This window comes from Babylonia areolata, chromosome 22 (assembly GCF_041734735.1).
Source record: "Babylonia areolata isolate BAREFJ2019XMU chromosome 22, ASM4173473v1, whole genome shotgun sequence".
NCBI classification, from domain to species: Eukaryota; Metazoa; Mollusca; class Gastropoda; order Neogastropoda; family Buccinidae; genus Babylonia; species Babylonia areolata.
The window spans coordinates 31,346,007-31,367,192 of record NC_134897.1 but is presented as its reverse complement, the minus strand read 5'-3'; the positions used below and the strand labels follow the sequence as shown (position 1 = coordinate 31,367,192).

The 21,186-nt window shown below is 40.2% G+C and overlaps 1 protein-coding gene across 3 annotated transcripts in view; it reads right to left on the bottom strand.

Annotated features, from left to right (window-relative positions):
* Window positions 1-18,572, bottom strand: part of LOC143296915 (zinc finger RNA-binding protein-like) — a 41,096-nt gene extending 22,524 nt beyond the window's left edge. The window contains exons 1-11 of one of the 3 annotated variants that reach the window (XM_076608921.1): window positions 18,479-18,572; window positions 12,085-12,302; window positions 10,873-10,963; window positions 9,621-9,803; window positions 8,628-8,842; window positions 7,174-7,350; window positions 6,247-6,457; window positions 5,149-5,259; window positions 4,470-4,526; window positions 3,077-3,216; window positions 2,237-2,361 (exon numbers count right to left, since the gene is read on the bottom strand). In XM_076608921.1, the coding sequence (XP_076465036.1) occupies window positions 2,237-2,361; window positions 3,077-3,216; window positions 4,470-4,526; window positions 5,149-5,259; window positions 6,247-6,457; window positions 7,174-7,350; window positions 8,628-8,842; window positions 9,621-9,803; window positions 10,873-10,963; window positions 12,085-12,291 (1,517 nt within the window). In that variant the 5' untranslated portion in view covers window positions 12,292-12,302; window positions 18,479-18,572. The remainder of the gene's footprint in view (window positions 1-2,236; window positions 2,362-3,076; window positions 3,217-4,469; window positions 4,527-5,148; window positions 5,260-6,246; window positions 6,458-7,173; window positions 7,351-8,627; window positions 8,843-9,620; window positions 9,804-10,872; window positions 10,964-12,084; window positions 12,303-18,478) is intronic. The other 2 variants (XM_076608922.1, XM_076608923.1) reach the window with 2 other exon arrangements.
* Between the last annotated feature and the right edge of the window lie 2,614 nt (window positions 18,573-21,186).

Genomic DNA, 21,186 nt, shown 5'->3' with positions numbered 1-21,186 from the left:
ATGCACTGTGTCTGTACTGCTGTGAAACTGCTCCCTCAACTGTGTGTTATACACATTTTTGTATTTTGTATTTCTTTTTATCACAACAGATTTCTCTGTGTGAAATTCGGGCTGCTCTCCCAAGGGAGAGCATGTCACTATACTACAGCGCCACCCATTTTTTTTGTATTTTTTCCTGCGTGCACTTTTATTTGTTTTTCCTATCGAAGTGGATTTTCCTACAGAATTTTGTCAGGAACAACCCCTTTGTTGCCGTGGGTTCTTTTACGTGCGCTAAGTGCATGCTGCACACGGGACCTCGGTTTATCGTCTCATCCGAATGACTAGCGTCCAGACCACCACTCAAGGTCTAGTGGAGGGGGAGAAAATATCGGCAGCTGAGCCGTGATTCGAACCAGCGCGCTCAAATTCTCTCGCTTCCTAGGCGGACGCGTTACCCCTAGGCCATCACTCCACATACCATTTATTTTTAGTTATAACCATGGCCCATCTTCTTCCTGTACAAGTCTGAGTAACTACTGATGTAAAAGGACTGGAGTCCAACCGATCAACCCCAAAACAAAATCTGGAATAAACTTGCGGTCCGACAGGCCCGGGTTTGGGCTTTCATGCTAATGACTGATCAGTATGGTACAGTCCTTCTTGATAGAGGCTGAGAGGTGACTTGAGGAGAACGCCATGCATAGGTTCTGCTGTAATGAAATGTGCTGGCAGCCTTGCCCTCTTGGACATTGTTGGGAGAGAACATAGCTTACTTGGACAAAAAAGACCAGAAAATGGGCTTTGCACCAGGTGTGTCATTGTGGATTGCGCAGTGACTTCCCTTGGGTCAGTCATTAGCATGAAAGCCCAAACCCGGGCCTGTCGGACCGCAAGTTTATTCCAGATTTTGTTTTTTTGGTGTTTCTGCATGCACTTCTCAGCCTAAAAATTTGACATGTCTGCTGTCTTAATTCCACCTCAGTGCAAATCCAAATCTAAATATATCTCACATTCAAAAACCCAATCTCTGAGTTTGACCAGGAGAAGATTATATGACATGGCCTAAAACAGACTGACAGCTCTTGGATTTATTTGTTTGAAACCAAGGGAACTAACAGGGAACCTTGTTCACACTATGAAGATTTCTGATTAAGAATATCTGATACACTAGCATTTCATTTTTCATTAATGGTATCTTGAACACCGATATTTTGTTTTGCATCAATTACATATTCTTTCAAGAAATTCATTACAAAATTTCTATCATACCACTGTAGAGCTAATCTTCTAAAACACATACATACAGCAGCAGTGTTGCACGTTGCATAGTATGTTACATGACATTGTACACAGCAAACATGGTCCAAACAACAGAAGGTGCAGGTTCCCAGAATTTTAAATAAATCAACATAAGGCATAAGCCCCTCTGCCTGTACAAACTAACCCCCCAACCCTATCGGTGACTCTTGGGCCTGGTTGACGCCAAGATATACAATAAGAGTACAGCAATGTCAAGTCACCCAAACCTTTAATCGATCCCCATAACAGCATCGTCATCACCCCCTGTCATCATTCATTATCATCCAAATCAGAAAATGAAATAAAATTGTAACCAATTTTGAGTTATCAAAAAGATGGGTGCAATAACCGAGTGGTTAAAGCATGTGACTTTCAATCCATGAGTCCAAGGTTCGTATCTCGGTAACGGTGCCTGGTGGGTAAAGGATGGAGATTTTTCCGATCTCCCAGTCAACATATGTGCAGACCTGCTTGTGCCTGAACTTCCTTCATGTGTACGAGCAAGCAGAAGATCAAATATGCACGTTAAAGATCCTGTAATCCATGTCAGGGTTCCATGGGTTATTGAAACAAGAACATACCCAGCACGCACACCTCCGTAAACGGAGTACGGCTGCCTAAATGGTGGGGTAAAAAGGACATTTTCTACCTAAAATTATGTTTAAGTAACATACTAACCGTGACCCACTAGTGCAGACTCTGGCAGGGGTCTGACATTCCTGTCCTGTGCAAACTACTATCCGCCTATGCGGAGAAAACGAAAGTAGCTACAGTCAATAACCACCCGGAAGTAGGTAACCTCCCCTTTGCCCCTCTGACCATACACACGTAAAAACCCACTCGTTTACATGATATGAGTGAACATGGGAGTTGTAGCCCATGAACAAAGAAGAAGAAGATGATTTTTAAAAAACCAAAAGTACGAAAAAGAAAGAAAAACTGTCCACACACTGACCTCATCTCATCCCGTCGACGCCAGAACTCCTCCCTGCGAATCTGTTGGCGGTGCTTGTCTTCCTGCACTTTACGCTGGCGGATGCTGGGTTTCACCTCCACCTGCAGGTTTGGGTCCACCTTTTTCTGTGTCATCCACACACACAAACACAGATGTAGTATGCAGTTATTATTCACCTTTGCTATTGGAGAGGAGCGTGGGGGGAGGGAGGAAGGGGGCAGGGGGAGCAAGAGACAGAAAGACAGACAGTATAAGAATGTACCAACAGTCACAATACCAGTAAATTTTCCGACTCTGGAAATTACAAAATTCATGATTACTGTGACCAACTAAGTATTGAGAAAAAAAAAAAAAAAAAAAAAAAAAAAAAAAAAAATATATGTTTAAAAAAAAAAAATCTTTTAACCAGTTACCTGATGAAGCGTATCGACACAAAATACTTATGATCATACAGTCAGTCTATTGACACAACATATTTATGATCATATGGTCACAATCTGTGGTTACTGTTAATTGTACCTCTTTTATTCTTTTTTGTAACTCCTTACTTTCTCTTGCAGGGTGTTTGCAGTATTTTTTCTTTTCTTTTCTTTTTAAAAATGACTTATTTTTCTTTAAAGCGTGTTTGCAGTCTAATTTTTCTTTCTTATCGAAAGCAGTAACAGAAATATAACCTATTTTTCTTTTGGACATGTTTGCAGTCTTTTAGTTTTTTTCTTATCGAAAGCAGTACCAGAAAAAATTTAAGATGTTAGTAGTCCTTTCTTTTTCCATTTTTACAGTAACATTTTTTCTTGGGGGCAGGGTTAAGGGGGGGATGTCTGACAGGTGACTCTGTACCTTATACTGAAGGCGATGGCGACGTCCCTTCAGATGCATCTCCTTGGCATTGGGGTCATTGAACTTGCACTCACACAGCTTGCAGTTGAAGCTGACCGTCTTGCCCTGCTCGTTGCGCATCTCCTCTATGTACTCGTGACCTGGCGACCGGTAAGTAATACAAATGACAAATGTTTTATTGAGGGTAAAATGGATAAGCTGGAAGCTTCTTTACACCATGCCCTCACACACGCATACACACACATACACACATTGTAATAAATGAAATAAGTATGAATAATAAATGACATAGAACAAACCAAATAGATAATAATAGTTACATAAATGGATGAATCAAGACTACAATTATGGAAACATGAAAATCATACAAAACATTGCCACATGAAAATCTTGAAACACACTCGTGTGTGCACACACAGGCATCATACACATAATCTCGAACACACAAGTACACAGCGATACACACGCATACTTACACTTGCCGATTTTCCTTGCTAACACACTGTTGGAGAACAATTAATCAAAGTACGTTGGCTTACTAGGATCTCATCACATGCTTTGATTTTGCTGGTACTAATTACATTTGTTGCATCAGATATTTCTGATAGGATTTTTTGAAAGATGCTACAGTAGATCTATTTCTAAGATACTTGGGGATTTCATTCCACAGTTTACACTGTCAATCATGACTGCAGCTGAGAAAATACCATTTAAGATTAATGAAATCATGACTTCTTCTTCTTTTTAATCCATCTTCAACTTCTTTGCAAAGAATTTCCAGAGTTAAAAATAACTGAAGAAAGGTTTATGGAATATTAACTTTCAGCCCTATTCCCTCTTTTTCTATAACAACTTCCAATCTTAATAAAATCATTGTAGAAATGTTCATGGAACTTTAACATTTGGTTACCTACAACTTCTCCGTAAATAGCTTACAATGACCACAGAAATGTTACAGTGTGTGTACCTTTTGCCCACATACAATGTGTTTATAAAGGACAAGAAGAGTCTTAATATAATTCACCAAACTTAGTGTGTGTGTGTGTGTGTGTGTGTGTGTGTATGTGTGAGTATGTGTGTGTTTGTGTGTGTGCGTGAGTGTGAATGTGTTTGTGAGTGTGTGTGTGTATCTGTATGCATGCATGCACATTGTGTGTGTGTGTGTGTGTGTGTGTGTGTGTGTGTGTGTGTGTGTGTGTGTGTGTGCATGTGTGTGTATGCTAGTGTATATCTGTGTATAATTGTCTGTATTGTGTGTGATGTGATGTAGTGTGAATTTTGTCTGTGTGTGTGTGTGTGTGTGTGTGTGTGTGCGCGCGCGTGTCTATGAGAGAGAGAGAGAGAGAGAGATAAGAGAGGGAGGTTCAGTTATCCATCACATCCTTGAACTTACCCACAGGTGCGACATCCTTCTCGCCAAGTATATTCAAGTGCTCCTCCTCTTTCGCTGCTGGATGTGGAAAAAAATGGAGGAAGAATTGCACTTTATTAAAGGAAGACTTTTCACATTTTTGTTTTTTTAAAGAGAAACTATCAGTGAACAATTCTGTTTTATTTTGAAGCATCTGATATTCATACCACATTATCTGAGCAGTTTCCTACAAAGTTTATATATATACTGAAACAATAACTTTACAGGGATTTCTTGTTAACTTTTAAGCAAACATTTGTATGGTTAAGTTTGTGCAGAACAACATTCTATTGCGGTCTTCTCTGCAGAACAACATTTGTTTTGTAACTTTTGTGCAAACATGTGTTTGGTAACTTTTGTGCAAAACAACATTTGTTTGGGTTTTTGAATTAAAAAAAACCCAAAAAACAATCAACCAGTCAGTGAAATCAGTAACAGAAGCGCAACTGTAAAACAGTGAACAGAAGTAATGTAAGGGTGGGGAGAAGAGGCATGAAATGAGCCGCTGGACATCACTAAAAGATGGGGAAGTGATAAAACAAGACATCGAGGAAGGGAACAAGAGAAACTGATGAAGGTTGAGAAGAAGAAGAAGGGGGGGAGACAGTGAGCGAGAGAGCGAGAGCAAGTGGGCACAAGAGGGGGCACATAGTGCACTCACAGTCCTCTGTGGACGTCTGCACTGGCTCAGCAGCTTTCACGGCGGTGTCTCCATTGCTGCTTGCCTTGGGTTCTTCTGCCTTCCCAGTTGTGGTTTTCAGCACGTTGCCCCCTGCAACAGTACGAACAAACTTAAAATTGTATAGGGTGTTTAAACATTTTCACACTTAGGTTGCGTGTTCACAGTGCTACCCACAAACAAACACAGAAGAGACAGAAACAACAAGAAACAATCAAATGCTTACACAGCTGACAACTCACACACACACACACGAAACACCCCAACTGATTAAAAAAAAAAAGGTGGTGGGGAAGGGAGCGCTAACATTGGAACTAACATGTTTGTACTGCATTTTTGGAAGAGAGAAAGACATTTTTCAAATGTTTTCAGGGACCCAAGTCCAATGAAAAGGAGCAACAGACCTGAAGGCTCACTGACCATTGCTATGTCTCATCTTCAGAATAATCTGGGATGCTGGTGCACCAGTTTACTATCAATATCTAACACGTCTTCAATGACAACTGTCTTCACACAATTCAGAATGGTGATCTCTCCGTAGGTCAGTTCATGACGATGCTTGTATCATGCCACACAAATCATGATCAAACTTTTACCTTATACACAGTCCCTTTCACTCTCTAATGGCCCTCCCCCATCCAACCCCTCTCTCCCATCACACACACACCACGCATACACACACACTTAGGCAGTTCTTAGATCTATCAAGTTTCCAGGCTTGACACCACCTATCCAGAGTGGAAAGCCAGCCTTAATAGCGTTCCAAGACTTTTTCTCAATACTGATGGCAATGTAATAAAAGAACAAGAACAGTTTCAACTTTACTTATGCAGCTGATCCCTTGAAATATATCCCGCACTGGTGAAATCATAACCATGCTTTATCAGAGAGAAAACCATTGGGTTGGCATGTGACCAAAACCTCAACCTTTCCAAGTAACTTTAGGAAAACCGTTTTCAGAGCTCCTGTGGTCAAAAACAAAACAAAACAACAACAAAACAAGAAAGAAAAAGAAAAAGAAAAAAAAAGGCACGCCTACAGCACTTCACCTCCAAAAATTTCAAACACCCCTCAACTCACCAACAAATGTGATCTTAGGAGCAGCCACGACTTTCTTCACAATGCCGGCGGTGGCAGTAGTGCTCTTGGGAGCGACCTTGGTTCCGCCAGCTGCTGCAACAGTGGAGGTAGTCGTCTTGGTGACGGAGACGGTGGAGGATCCAGAGGAGTTCATGATAACCGGGTTGGTGGAGGGAATGGGTTTCCCCAGTTTGGTGTGCAGCTTCACCACCTGAGGTCAATGCATCGACCAGTTGATCTTTATGTTAACAACAAAAACGATCTAAAAAAAACAACAAAAAACAAAAAAAAACACACACAAAAAAACAACCCAACAACAACAAACAAACAGACGAAAATGCACCGTAATTTAAAACACACACACACAATACCTCTCCCCCTGATTTTATTTATTTATTACAGTATAGAGGTTGTATTAATTTTCCTTCTGCAAGTTATCTATTGGAAAAAGTCAAACACCAAATCAATTATGAAAAAAAAAGAAAAAAAAAGCTCTATCAAACTACACAATCAATGAGTTTGCAAAGAAAAGAAAAAAAAAAGGTCCTCAGCTTGAATGCATATTCTTCAACTCGCACAAACACCACATAAAGAAGTTACTGAATCAAACCAACTTAAACCAGAATGAAACAGCAGAAGAAATACAATGTTTCCTGACACCACCAAACAGAACAGATTAACCTCTCTCCTACTTTGTATATTTCAGTCATTATCAGCAGCAGTCAGCTCCATCTCATGTCTTTTCTGTCAGCTTTTTATTTAATTTAATTTTTTTAAATTTTCATGAAAGATTTCAGCTTCTTCCAAATAAAGCCATTTTCTTTCACAATACCATTCCATTTTCATTTCTTTATCTACTGACATTATTTATCAAGAAAAGAAGACAAGTCTTTGTAACAGAGTAGTATCAATTCAGCGTCAGTTCACCTTCTGATGCTTTGCACCCCGGATGTGTGCAGCGTAGGCATCGGCCCCTGTGCAGGTGACGTCACACAGGTCACACTTCAGCTGGTGGTGTCCGCCCCGGGTAGGGGTGGCGCTGGACCCTTTGGCCGCTGCCTCTTTCTTCTTGTGCTTCTGGCCCTCCAGGTGCTCTCTGTACGTCTGTCAACACAACACTTCTCATGGCACTGCTGACATGTCGTGGTTTTGTGTGCCCCTTTGACGGGCACAACTGCTGAGTGGTTAAAGCGCGAGAGTTCAATCTAAAGTTTCCGGGTTCAAATCCCGGTCACAGTGCCTGGTGGGTAAAGGGTGGAGATGTTTCTGATCTCCTCCCAGGTCAACATGGCAGGGGTAAAAATGGTCATACACAGAACCCACTTGTGTATACTAGTGAACTTGGGAGTCTCAGCCCACAAACAAGGAATAAGTGTGCATCTTCTGTGAACAGCCTCTATCACTCTTAACACACTGCCCTGATATGTGTGCATCTTCTGTGAACAGCCTCTATCACTCTTAACACACTGCCCTGATATGTGTGCGTCTTCTGTGAACAGCCTCTATCACACTCTCAACACATTGCCCTGATATATGTGCATCTTCTGTGAACAGCCTCTATCACACTCTCAACACATTGCCCTGATATATGTGCATCTTCTGTGAACAGCCTCTATCACATTCTTAACACATTGCCCTGATATATGTGCATCTTCTGTGAACAGCCTCTATCACACTCTTAACACATTGCCCTGATATGTGTGCATCTTCTGTGAACAGCCTCTATCACACTCTTATCACATTGCCCTGATATATGTGCATCTTCTGTGAACAGCCTCTATCACACTCTTAACACATTGGCCTGATATGTGTGCATCTTCTGTGAACAGCCTCTGTCACACTCTTAACACATTGGCCTGATATGACCTTGTCAGTCAACTGGGATCAAAGGCAAATGGAACTGGACTGCAAAGAGCTCAGTACATTTAAACAAAAGCTTAACTGAGATCCATATGCAACATTTTTTTCATAAACAACATAGTTTTGGTTGTATATTGCTTGGAATGCAATTTTTATGATCAGTCACGGAACAGTTGTTGAAAATGTGGTTCTCAACAAAACCTTGTCAAAGTTAGACCAGTCTTTTGCGGCAAATGTTTTAACCATTTCATTCAAAATTCCTAAACACAGTCCTGCTATAAAAAGAAAAGACTGATGCCTGTGGGGTCAACAGATATTTTAAACAACAACACTGGTGACAAACTACAATGACAAATTCCCTCTGTGAGAGAAGACCTAACATCACTCCAAGAGAGAAATCTGATAAAGAGAAGCCCAAATACCATTCATAATTTGATGACAAAATTACATAACAAGAACTAACCTATTCGTACCAAGTCCAACATATTAAGATGCCCTTACAAACACCAATGCCGGCTTACCTGCGGCCCTGCACAGCTGATCTTGCACACATCACAATAGTGAAGCTGGGGAGGCTTTGGGGGGGTCCCTTTGGGTTTGGCCTTGAAGGGCTGACCTGCTGCCCTCTTGGCAGGCCAGGTCCCTATCGCCTTTGCTGCATGCTGCTGCTGCTGCTGGTAGTATGAGGAGGCTGCCGAGTACACTGCAGCATCATAGCCTGGAACAGTCGTCATTCCTGGCACCAGGAAAAAAAAAAATCTTGTGTGTGAATGTTAATTTGGCCCTTTGCAAAAAACAACAACAAACAAACAAACTCAACATAAAAACAAAAACAAACAAGCAAACAAAAAACCCTTTTTCATTCTCTCAACTCTTTAACCCAGGATTTTTTAGTTTTTTGGCTTTTTTTGTTTTGTTTTCAACATATCATTTTCTACATCAAACAAGTGTGCGAAGTTGGAATGTGAACCTGGGCTATGAATATTTACTGAGATTCCTCCATTTAAAAATGGGACTTACGAAAGCTTTCTGATGTTTATGAATATTTCCACACTTCCAAACAGGACTATGTGCTGGACTGAAGATTCTTCTATCTACAGCCCATAGTTGTCATTGGTGATGTCTGGAGAATGATTTCTGAAGCAGGCATAAGCAACACAGCTAATACAAATACCAGCAACATACAAATCAGCCTCAGTTGTTCTTTCTCCCCACCAAAAGAGACAGCATTGTCCTGGAAGCTGTAAACCTTAATAGTCAATCAAAACCAGAGTCCCGGTAATCGTGAGACTTCAATCTACAGCCCATAGTTGTCACAGGTGATGTCTAGAAACTGATTTCAGAAGCAGGCGTAAGCAACACAGCTAAAACAAATACCAGCTACACACAAATCAGTCTCGGTTGTTCTTTCTCTCCACCAAAAGAGACAGCACTGCCGAGCAAGGAAGTTGTAAGCCTAAACAGTCAATCAAAACCAGAGTCCTGGTAAAGGCAAGAACTAACACAGCGCACACCTGAAATTGGTGACTGGGTGGTGGAGGGATTGTAGGCGGATGTGTAGTTGGCAGCAGCTGATGTCGCAGAGTACGCATAGCTCTGACTGGCAGAAGTGACCTGCACCGCCTGGGCCTTGGGCTGGGTGGCTGGGGGTCGCGGTGCTGTGAATCCTGCCGCCCCAGTGGTGAACACTGGCTTGGCTGCAACCATTTGTACTTCTTTTTTTTTTTTTTTTTGAAAGTTTGAAACAAACAGGAATTAATTCTGTTGCTGCAACTATACTTTTTTTTTTCTTCAAAAATTTAAACAAACAGGAATTTATTCAACTGCCCCAACCATGTACTTTTTTTCCCCCTAGAATTTAAAACACACAGGAATCAACTCAGTAAGTCAATTGCTGCAACCATGTGAACTTTTTATTTATCTTAAAAATACTGATACATACAGGAATTAATTCAGCGTTGATAACTATAATCAAATATATATGGCCAGTAAAAAACCCACAAAAAACACACAATAAAATGAAGTTATGTAAATAGCTGTGCTGCAAACAATAAAACATGCATCAATTAAAAAAATAATATAAAAGAAAAAGAAAAAGGAACAAAATACAGAAACCAGTTTACTATCTACATACATCTTTTTAAAAAAAATCTCCAATAAACAGGTCTATGCATCCTTTGTTCTAAGCATGTCTGTCTTAACTGGTAGGACTGGTTATATCACTGCATTGTATAAATACATATACTGATCCTTATGACTCCAGTTGTCAGCAGAATCTTTTAAATTGTTGCTACATACATGACATAGCTTAAATAACACAAGCACACAAACAAAAAAGATCCCCCCTACCCCCTCAATATATAAATAAACCCATGAATCAAATGCTGATTCAGTCATTTAACTGCCAAACTAGGTGACATGTGCTGTGATCACATCCTAAAAAGATATCAGGACTCCACTGTACATCCTGGTCACACACATATACATGCAACAATGAATGAAAATGTACCTTCAGTGCAAACAAGAAAATAAAAGTCATTGCTTAAGAAACACTTGTAATGCTGAGCAAAAATGCAAATACTAACACTGCCAGATAAAATTCTCCATACACATCCAGTTTTCCACTTTGGTATTTAACCACAACTGGTGTTTCTGGCAATGAAAAAATAATAGGCAAAACCACTCTCACGAAAAGTGTTGGCATTTTAAACCCACTGAAGAACTGCCATTTTCACTCACTTTGTGGACACAAGAGAAAGTTCTCACCTGCTTGATAATGTGTTTCTGCTGCTGTGTAAGCTGTAGCAGCAGGAGCTGGTTGATAGTATGCTTTAGGTTGCTCATAACTTACAGCAGGCTGCACATTAAAACAAATTGAACACACTGATCAAATGATTGAAGTGATAATGGAGTTTTGGGCATGACAGTCTTACAAAAAGATGATAAAACCCCATCTACTTTTGTAAAAGCATCACATTCAGAAGCAAACCTGGAAATGACATGACAGATCAAGCATAAGAAACAATAACCTCCCCCACCCTTTTTTTTCTAAACCATGTTCATCCCATTTAAAGGTAAAAAAACAACAACAATAAAAACAAGAGAGGCAAGGCCTTCAAGACTCACTTGTGATAAATTTAAGTCCCCTTGCATTAATTACAGAGTAATTTCCCTTTTTTACGATCTGCCCCCAAACGTTTGCAAAATAAATAAAAATTCCTTGCTTACCAAAAGAAGTTCCTGTTTGAACAAAAAATGATAATAATGACTCCTCTTGTTGTTATGTCAGAATAAGAGGTCAAAGTGTCAAGTTTAGAGAATACAAAAAATATAAATATAACAGTAAATGCAGTTTGCATATAATTAGGCTTCTTTTATTATTTTTTTGTGCCCATCCCAGAGGTGCAATATTGTTTTAAACAAGATGACTGGAAAGAACTGAATTTTTCCTATTTTTATGCCAAATTTGGTGTCAACTGACAAAGTATCTGCAGAGAAAATGTCAATGTTAAAGTTTACCACGGACACACAGACACACGGACACACACACACACACACACACAGACAACCGAACACCGGATTAAAACATAGACTCACTTTGTTTACACAAGTGAGTCAACAAAGCAAACAAAACAACAACAAAAAAACCCACAATAACACAATTACGAACTAAATTTTCTTTAAAAAAAATCTACCAGATACTTTACAGAAAGCATAAAATTTACTTGCCAAATGACACATGTGATATATACAAAATGTATTTTACCTGATATAATTTCTATGATATGTCTATATAAAATGTATTTTATCTGATGTAATTTCTCTAGTCTAAATAATGGATTTACATTCATTAAAAAAAACACACACACAAAAAAAAAACACAACTAAAAGCACCGCTTCTTTATTGACACACCCGCAAAAGTACTCTCACTGAAAGGGAGAACATTTTCATAAATCTGTATCAATAAATCCACTCACTGTGACAGCAACTGGGGTGCGAGTTGTGTAGGCATACTGTGTGGTGGCATGAGCAGCAGGGTAAGTTTCATAGGCCTGGCCAGCTCTGGGTGTTGCAGCGCCATATGCCGCTGGTTGAGCTGGAGCCGCTGCCACATAAGCTGCCTGGGCAGGGTAGGCTGTGGCCTGCTGGGGATTTGCCGCCACAGGGTACACAAAATGTGCCATCTGTTTTCACTCTGAAAGTCAAATCACAAATCCTCTGTAAAAAAAATTCCTCAAATGATCTGCCAGGGTTAGATGTCTGAATTCTAAATCTAAGGTTAAAAAAAAAAAAGAAAGAAAAAAAGAATTGGTATTATGGTGGTTAGTCCTTAGAAAAGAAATCGTTGACAGTGAATGTGATACTTCATGTGGGGAAACATTTTGTCACCTGGTTTATTTGTTCACTTACAAAAAAAGAAAAGAAAGGAAAAAAAAGAAAGAAAAAAAAAAGAGTTTATAGTAGCACTATCTCAGTATCTGATATTTTTGGTGTTTTTTTTTGTTTTTTTTAACTAGTGCTAAGTTTCTGAAAATCCATAGCTACTCTGCGTTCTTCTAGTCTGATCTGCTCTCTCATGCTGATATGACAGTTCTATAAATTATACTTATAGTTTATTCATCATGCCTTTGTTCTCCATCATCAAGTATGGACCATTTATAAATTATAATAAGAAAACCTATGCACAATAAGAAAAGTAAAATATTAAGCAAAAAGTTGGGGGAAAAAAAAGAAAGAAGAAAGAAGCCTGCCGTTTGCACGTTCAGTCTCCCTTGATCACCTTCCTTGCTCATGAATTCGGAGAGCCAATCAACTTTGAGAGTAAACATCATGTGACACGCCTCTGTAACTCATGTAAACACTGAACTCTCCTGGGGTCTTAGTTGTTAGGGTATACTGCATTGTATCAGCATATGTCATACTAATATATATAATATAAATATTGTAACATATAATACTGTCTCTCACTATCTCACTTTCTCAGGCTCACCATCTGTGTGAGTGAAGCACCTTGTGATTGGACAGAGTTGCCACTCTACTATTTGTTAATTAATCATTTCATCTCCTGGCCTCATTGTTTGTTAATTTCCAGTGAAGCACTCAACCACTCTACAACAAAGTAACCTGAACATGAGGGTGGTGGTCTCACTTTGCCTGATCTTGACACAAAGTGTTCTTTCTGAGTTTGTTATTTCCATTTGACTTGTTTTATTTAGGCTTTTTCTCTTCCAAATATTCCCCTCGCCCAACCCCCACTTAAGCCCTTTGTTGCTCAAATATCTATTCTGACACTAATTAATAATAATAATAATAATAATGGATACTTATATAGCACACTATCCAGAAATCTGCTCTTGGTGCTTTACAAAAACGCTTTTGTTAACATAAAACATTATATCTGTGTTACATACACTAAAATGTGACTACACTCACGCAAACACACACACACACACACACACTGCATACATACATTTTAACATACATGTGTATCTAACAGCTACCCTAACACATACGCACACATAGGCAGGCACAAACTTACATAAACACACGCACACATAATACACATTCATATACATGCGTGTAGTTATGTACACATACATATGTATACACACATAGTCAAGCACAGCTAAAGCAAAGGAAGTGGACCTGCCACAATTAATCAATGACTGTTTGGCTTTTAATCAATGATTGTTTGGCTTTTCTTCAAACTTACTGTCACAACTGCCTGAGCAGTGAACCCATTTGTATACATGTACATTCAACAGACCCCTGGTGAGTTCTCTGCTTACATGACTGATAGAGGCATGTCACATGGTGTATTCTCGAAGTTGATTGGCTCTCCAAATTTGCGAGCAACTAAGGCGATTGGGAAAAGCTTAACATGCAAACAGCAGGGTCAACTTTTTTTTCAACATTTTGCTCCATATTTTAGTTTTCTTACTGTGCAAATGATGGCACTTCCTTGTACAGTGTTTGGTTGTAGCAATGGAGGCTCTCAACTGAAGAAACAGAGGAAAGCAAATTGTGAAATCCACAATGTTCCGCACAGAGCTACCAATTCAGGGCTTGTCTGATGCACCTTTCAGGTAATCATCTTTGCAAAATGGTAAAAATCTATTACTTAATGATCAAGTTAACAGATATTATGCAGATGTGGAAGGAGATGTAATGACAGTGTGTTGCCTATTTAGGCCAGGTGGAAACACTCATAATGAATTCACAAATTATATATACCACGATCTGTACCCGGTAAGTTTCACCTGATGCTGTCTTTGGGGGGAAAATAGTCTTTTGTGTTACTCAACTTACTAGCACGTGTTCTACCAGACTGCTTTGCAGCTACTGTTTCAAAAATCAAATGAATAGATGAATTATGTTCAGATAATGAAACAAAATGTTTGTTATTTTAATACTTGAACACAAAAAGCTCAAATAACTTTTTTAACGAGTCGATTCCTGTTGACTGATGGGACAATGAAAGTGGCATAATCAAGCGCAAATCAGAAACCATTCATTATATTCATCACTGACCACAATTCACAAAAACTATCTTTCCTGGGAAACATTTAATAAAATACACCCTCCATTGTCTTTTTTCTCATGTGTAAGATTACTAAGAACGATTTCAATGCCTCTGGGTTCCACAAATACAGGGATTGAAGAGACACACGTTTGCTTCTTTTGTCTATGTTGATCATTTTTGGCATTGCTTGCATTTGGGATGAAAGTTAGATATTAGATACATGTGCGTGTGCAAGATCCAAGGGGTCTGTTCCAGAAACTGTCACTGGTGGTGTCAGGAATGTTGAAAAGAGTACAGCCTGTCAGTGTATAAAGATGAAATGATATAATAGGTGAATTTGTCAAGTTTAACTCAATCTGGACGAATAGTTTTCTCCCTTGCTTTCCCCTGCTGACGACCCATTTGTTAGGGTTAGGAAAAAATCACAAAAAATACAAAACACAAAATAACTGAATGAAACTCCCTGTACTTGACCCAGTGACCCTCTTCTAACATCGTGTGTACGCCCATCCCCCTCCCTCTCTTCACAGCCCTTAGAAGCTGAGTCACTGTCAGTACCTTCTTGCTGGTAGCTTTCTTCACTGCAGATTCTTTATTCAACATCTTCATCATCCTCGTTGATGTCGAAACCTTCAGTCTGAAGCATTTCATTTTCAATCACTTCAGCAACAGTAAAAAGCTACTGTCGTGATCTAGTCTGCTCCAAAAATTTCCACTTGTATCACCTGCGATGCCATTTTCAATACATAAGCGGATCAGCTTGTCATGTGGGGTACCAAGGTCAACGGCTGGCCAGCGAGTGTATGGTCAAGGAAACGTCACAAAGAAACTTTCCATTCGACCCTTGACACGTTCACAATACCTGGTGTAGCTGTGATTTTTATGCTACACCACATGGAAAACGTGGACAAAATTTTAATTGTCAAAACCGCTAGCGTTCCGTCATCTCGAACGCTACCTTACGTCAGAAACGCTACAGCGTTCCATCATCTGGAGTGAGTTAGTCCATGTCAGAGTATGATGGATTATCACGGGAACATGAAAATACTCGACAATATTAACATTTTTACCCGTCCACTCTTCGATGTTGAAGTCAGAAATAAAATCTACCCAAAGGCAAATGGGTATACCTGTTTCTGACGAACGTGTCCACCATCTCTGGTTCGACATTCTTATATTGTAATTAACATTTTCACCCGTCGGTTATATATATATAAAAGTTTGTCGATTATAGAAGAGGATTTTAAAAGGAATTTGTCCACATTAGAAAGGTGTCTAAAAATGGAGTGCTGCTTTCGGGGTATTGAGTTGTGCACTTCGAAACTGTAATTGGAATGAAGTGTGGAGTCCAGTTCGCGCGAGGCTGAAAACGACAGTGCACGACGACACAAGGGTTTGCGATTGTACTTACCGATGTAGTACATGAATCCACATGTTTTGCGCAGAGCCCCCCACACACTCTGACGGAATGAAATTGTCAGTGTACACCGTCGGCGCACCAAACCACGAAATGAAGTCAGGTGTCAGTGCCTACACACACAATCCCGGAACCATGGAGTTGTCAACCCTACACACATTATCACGGAATGAACTTGTGAGTGTACACTGGCACGCACATCATCACAAGTCACGGAATGAAGTCAGCCTGAGCCCCCGCGGCAACTATACGGACACACTGGCAAACACGGAATGAAGCTGTCACTGTACACTGCCAGACACATGTTGAAGGAATGTTGTGATTGTACATGCACGACCTGTCCAGTCTGCCGAAGTGGATGTGCACGAAGGGGACATAGGAAAGAGGTTACTGTGCACTGACAATCTTGTACTTGAAGTGAAGACGGAATGAACTGCACCGTGTTTCAGCGGGAGGATGAAAACAAGAGTGGAGGACTAGACAACTGATGTGTTCCGAACGTAACATGAACAACTGTGTGCGTACGGAAAGAATGGCCATCTGTGGAGCTAAATATTTTATGTCTCGCCCTCAGTTCTCCACGGAAGGCCAGGAGCACACTGACATGCAACACAGGACACAGCACACACGTATGTGACGCGTGCTGTCGAGGAAACAAGCTAACACACACCACGGACAATCACGGAATGAAGTTCTCAACACACACACACACACCGGCACAAACACACACACACACGTGAAATCGCTGACTTGAACATTCACAGCCGGCCAAAGCATCACTGACGAGAAAGGGACGTGCAGCTGTCCAATTGAAACGGTTAATTTCAGCAAGGACACTGACTCGGCCATTAAAATGCACTTTCCTATTTCGGTATGTGACTTTTCTGCACAGCACGTTGTTAAGGAAGGTCAGTTCCACCAGTCCTGCTCACTTTTTAATGTGAAGTCCTCTGTGCAACACATTTGAGCACTGCAATACAGGGAATGGTGTGCGGTTTCCACGTGTACCCGGTCAGTGCTGTCAGAACCGATACAGCAAGGACGTAAAACGAAACAGGCCGAAAAGAACGGAACCACCACAGGAGACTGCCGTCAATCTTTTGACGTCGCACACACGTGACGGTGTTTCATGCAAGCTGTTTTATTATTTTCAGTCATGTTCATGTTTGGATCACAAGCTATTGTCTCGTCCCCCACTCTGTTTTCATCCTCTCGCGAAGCATGGTACAGTTCATTCCGTCTTCACTTTAAATAACCTGGCGATCGCATACACTAACCGCTTTCGATCGAACTGCCTTATACGTCCCGTTCGCGCATGTCCGCTCCTGGAGATATGACAGCGACAAGCTTCCCGATTTCTTTAAGAATTTTTCTATTTCAAGCCCATTGCTTGATGCATGGAATGCCCCATGAACTCGGACATACCGGCGTTTAGAATCGAGACAAGTTTCATTACAAGTACTGACCCAAACTTGTGTATATATACAAACTCCCGTCTATCGTTTTCATGTATGTTTTGTAACACAGACGGGTAACTTCGAACTGACCCATGGGTCCGATATTTTCTTTCACTTTGCGTATCCCCCATTCTTTCCAAGCCCCTTGCTAGGTGCATGGAATGCCCCAAAAAGCATCACTTTTTAGACACCTTTCTCATCTCGACAAGTTCGTTTTAAAATCCTCTACTATAGTCGACAAACTTATATATATAATTAACATTTTCACCCGTTTTGGACTTTCTCACGTATGTTTTGTACTGCAGACCGGTAAAAATGTTAATTATAATAATGTCGAACCAGAGATGGTGCACAACTTTGTCACAAGCCGGTATACCCATTTGGGTGGATTTGATTTCTCACTTCAACATCGAAGAGTGCAGGGGTAAAAATGTTAATATTGCCAAATACTCAGCATGCACATGGTCAACCTGGGCAAGAATGTTTGTTGATACCACCACTACAACTACTGGATGAACTCATGATTGATAGACTTCCAGTTTCTATTTAATATTGCTTGAAGTAACTGAACACAGTTAGAGCATGTTCATGATCCATAAAATGTATTGCTGCAGATTTAAGAAACTCCCAGGCGGAAAAAGTTGCACATGCTGCAATCCTAGCACCTATCTGTAGGACGTTTACCTTCTTGCCGTTTGGATATACTGACAGAGTGAGAGAGTATCAGTATCAGTAACTCAAGGAGGCGTCACTCAGTTCGGACAAATCCATATACGCTACACCACATCTGCTGAGCAGATGCCTGACCAGCAGCGTAATCCAACGCGCTCAGAGAACACACAAACATGGGGGTCTTTTGCAGAGGTTAACCATTGCTTTCAGCTTTACAAAATTTCGTCCGAAATGCCGCTAAAATTGGTCAAAGAATGGTAATTTATAACAATCATTACTGTCAATAGCGATGCGATGCTTACCTTTTTGTCAGTTTTGTATTCTTGCCGTTTATCTGTGTAGTACTCACTCCTGCACCTGCACCTGTCAGTCAGAATGCAAACTGCACCGTTCGGGAACAAGCGCAAAAGTAGTGTCCAGTCCGTTTGAAGATTAGCAAATGTCTGCTAGCAGGAAATAATCAAAACAACCACTGCGGTATTGAAAACTTCAATCTCCCAAACAACATTATCCTCAAACAGCTGATTCCAAAATGGCTGGGCGGTGTCGCATGCGGCTGTCTTCTTCTGCTTTCTTTATACGGCCAGTTTCAGTTTCAGTACATCATTTTACTGATGATTCTGTCGTAGTTTGGGGAGATTGCCGAAGATTGCGCTGTTGTGAGGATTAAAAAAAAGAATTTTTGTTTGGTGGCCTGGCTGTTGTGGAAAGACTGCGTCTGTCCAGTTTTAACTTATTTGTTTTGCTATGGAATTGTGTTCGAGACGTTGGAATGTCGAAGAAATGTTTTAGGAAACTGAAATAAAGGTTTGGAGACTCATTCATCCATCACAGATTTCTTGACAGCTTTCGTAGACGATATGAAACGTGGCCTTCAGTGACAAAAAAAAAAAAAAAAAAAAAAAGAAAAGAAAAGAAACACCTGAAGGCGAACCCATGAAAAATTGAAAATTTACTTAAACAGCCTAGTTTCATTCCATTGCGTTTATTACAGGCCGAAAGTGAAAACAGTGTTCTTTAATACGCCAGTACCGGGCCTGTGTTGTCTGACCGAGGCAGAGTACGTCCATGAACAACACGAAGCATGAGAAACTGACAATGTTTTGTGCCGGCCAACACAAACACGCGCGCGCGCATACACACTCACTCACACTGTTACGTGGACGTACACAAACACGTAAAAAATATAACAAAAATTCGTGTGTGCCAAGTTATAAAGTGTATGCGTACACACACACACACACACACACACACACACACACACACACACACACTACAAATACAATAAAATGATATAACATGATTGTTAATCACAGTCCTGAAATGGCATATAATTGTCAGTTGGACTAAATGAAATTAAAGGTGGTGGTATCTGAAACTGATTATTTATACTATTACTAAGCCGGATCTCTGGTTAAAACTGATGATGCCGAGTTTTAGGTATTTTAGGAATTTTACAAATTTTCATTTTATTTCATATTGCTTTGAGTGATGCTTACCTCACAAGACCACATGAGGGCTTTTATGCCTTCCTTGCCTTACCAAATAATTCACTAAAAAGTCTTCACCCGATGTCAGTGAAAAGATAGTACGAAAAGAAATATACTAAATTCTGAATTTTTATTCCATATTTTTGTCATAGATGTTCTCATTGATTATCATTTTCTTCTTCAATTTGCTCATCTGCTGATGAAGATCGATACCAGAAGACTGGAGAAGACGCGAACTTATGATAAAAAATACTAAAGAACACTTATTTCCCTCATGGTGATCTTGCCTATCTGACATCACGTGGAGAGCTAAGTCACATGAAGAGTGTCACATTCAATCACCGAGTTCATTTGAGACTGAATAGCACTGGGTCAAGAAACAAAGAAACCTAAAACTGAAATAAAGAAATAAACAAAATAGATAAAATTAATATAAATAAAAAATCAAAAGGGAGGAGAGCTTCTGTGATCATTTGATTCCAATGATCTCAGAGGGTTTTTGTTTCTCTTCAAAATATTAATTGACATTTCAGTAGAATGTCAAGATGACCTTTGATACAGATAGGTTTTGTATAACATCTATAAAATAGATATATCAAAATCATAACCTTCTTCCTCAAGTTGACATATCGGACTGGGTCAGTTCCTGATGAATGTGGTCCGGCGCCGGCCGGGTGAAGTCTGCTGAGCTAACTGCATTATAGTGGGTATGAAAAGTTGGTGGCCCTGGCGTGGCTCAGAATGCACGTGTTATTTTTCACATTTTCATCATCAACATTCTGCAAATAATGTATACGGTTACAAACATGAGTAGAGTATACGGTTACAAACATAAGTAGAATAGTCTGCTTCTTCTTCTTCTTTGTTCGTGGTTTGCAACTCCCATGGCCATTCACTCGTATGTACACGAGTGGGCTTTTACGTGTATGACCGATTTTACCCCGCCTTATAGGCAACCACAGTCGGCAGTAGAATAGTAGTACAATAGTAATCTTGAATATTAAAGATACGGCTGCTCACCGCATATGGTCAGCTGAACGTCAGTGTCATATAAAACATATCGATAGTGACAGGTGGATGTGCTACCGGCGCGCGCTCGCTCACGCGCGGCGTGTGTGTCTCACTGTGTGTGTGTGTGTGTGTGTGTGTGTGTACGATGTGCGTGTGTGTGTGTGTGTGTGTGTGTGTGTGTGTGTGTGTGTGTGTTAGTGTGTGTGTATGTGTTTAAGTGTATGTGTGAGTCAGTGCCACGGTGTGTTAGTGTTAGTGTGCAGGCTGTGTGTCAGTGTGTGTGTGTGTGTGTGTGTGTGTGTGTGTGTGTGTGTTAGAGAGACTCAGTGAGAGCCCGAGAGAGAGAGAGAGAGAGAGACGGATAGAGAGAGAACACTGAACACTGAAATGTTTAATGTCATTAGCTGTAAAGCTCTAGTAACATAGTAGGAATAAATCAGAACAAAAATGGTGCAAAACAAATAAAATGGAACAGAAAGGAACTGAAACATAATCAAAGTAAACTAAAC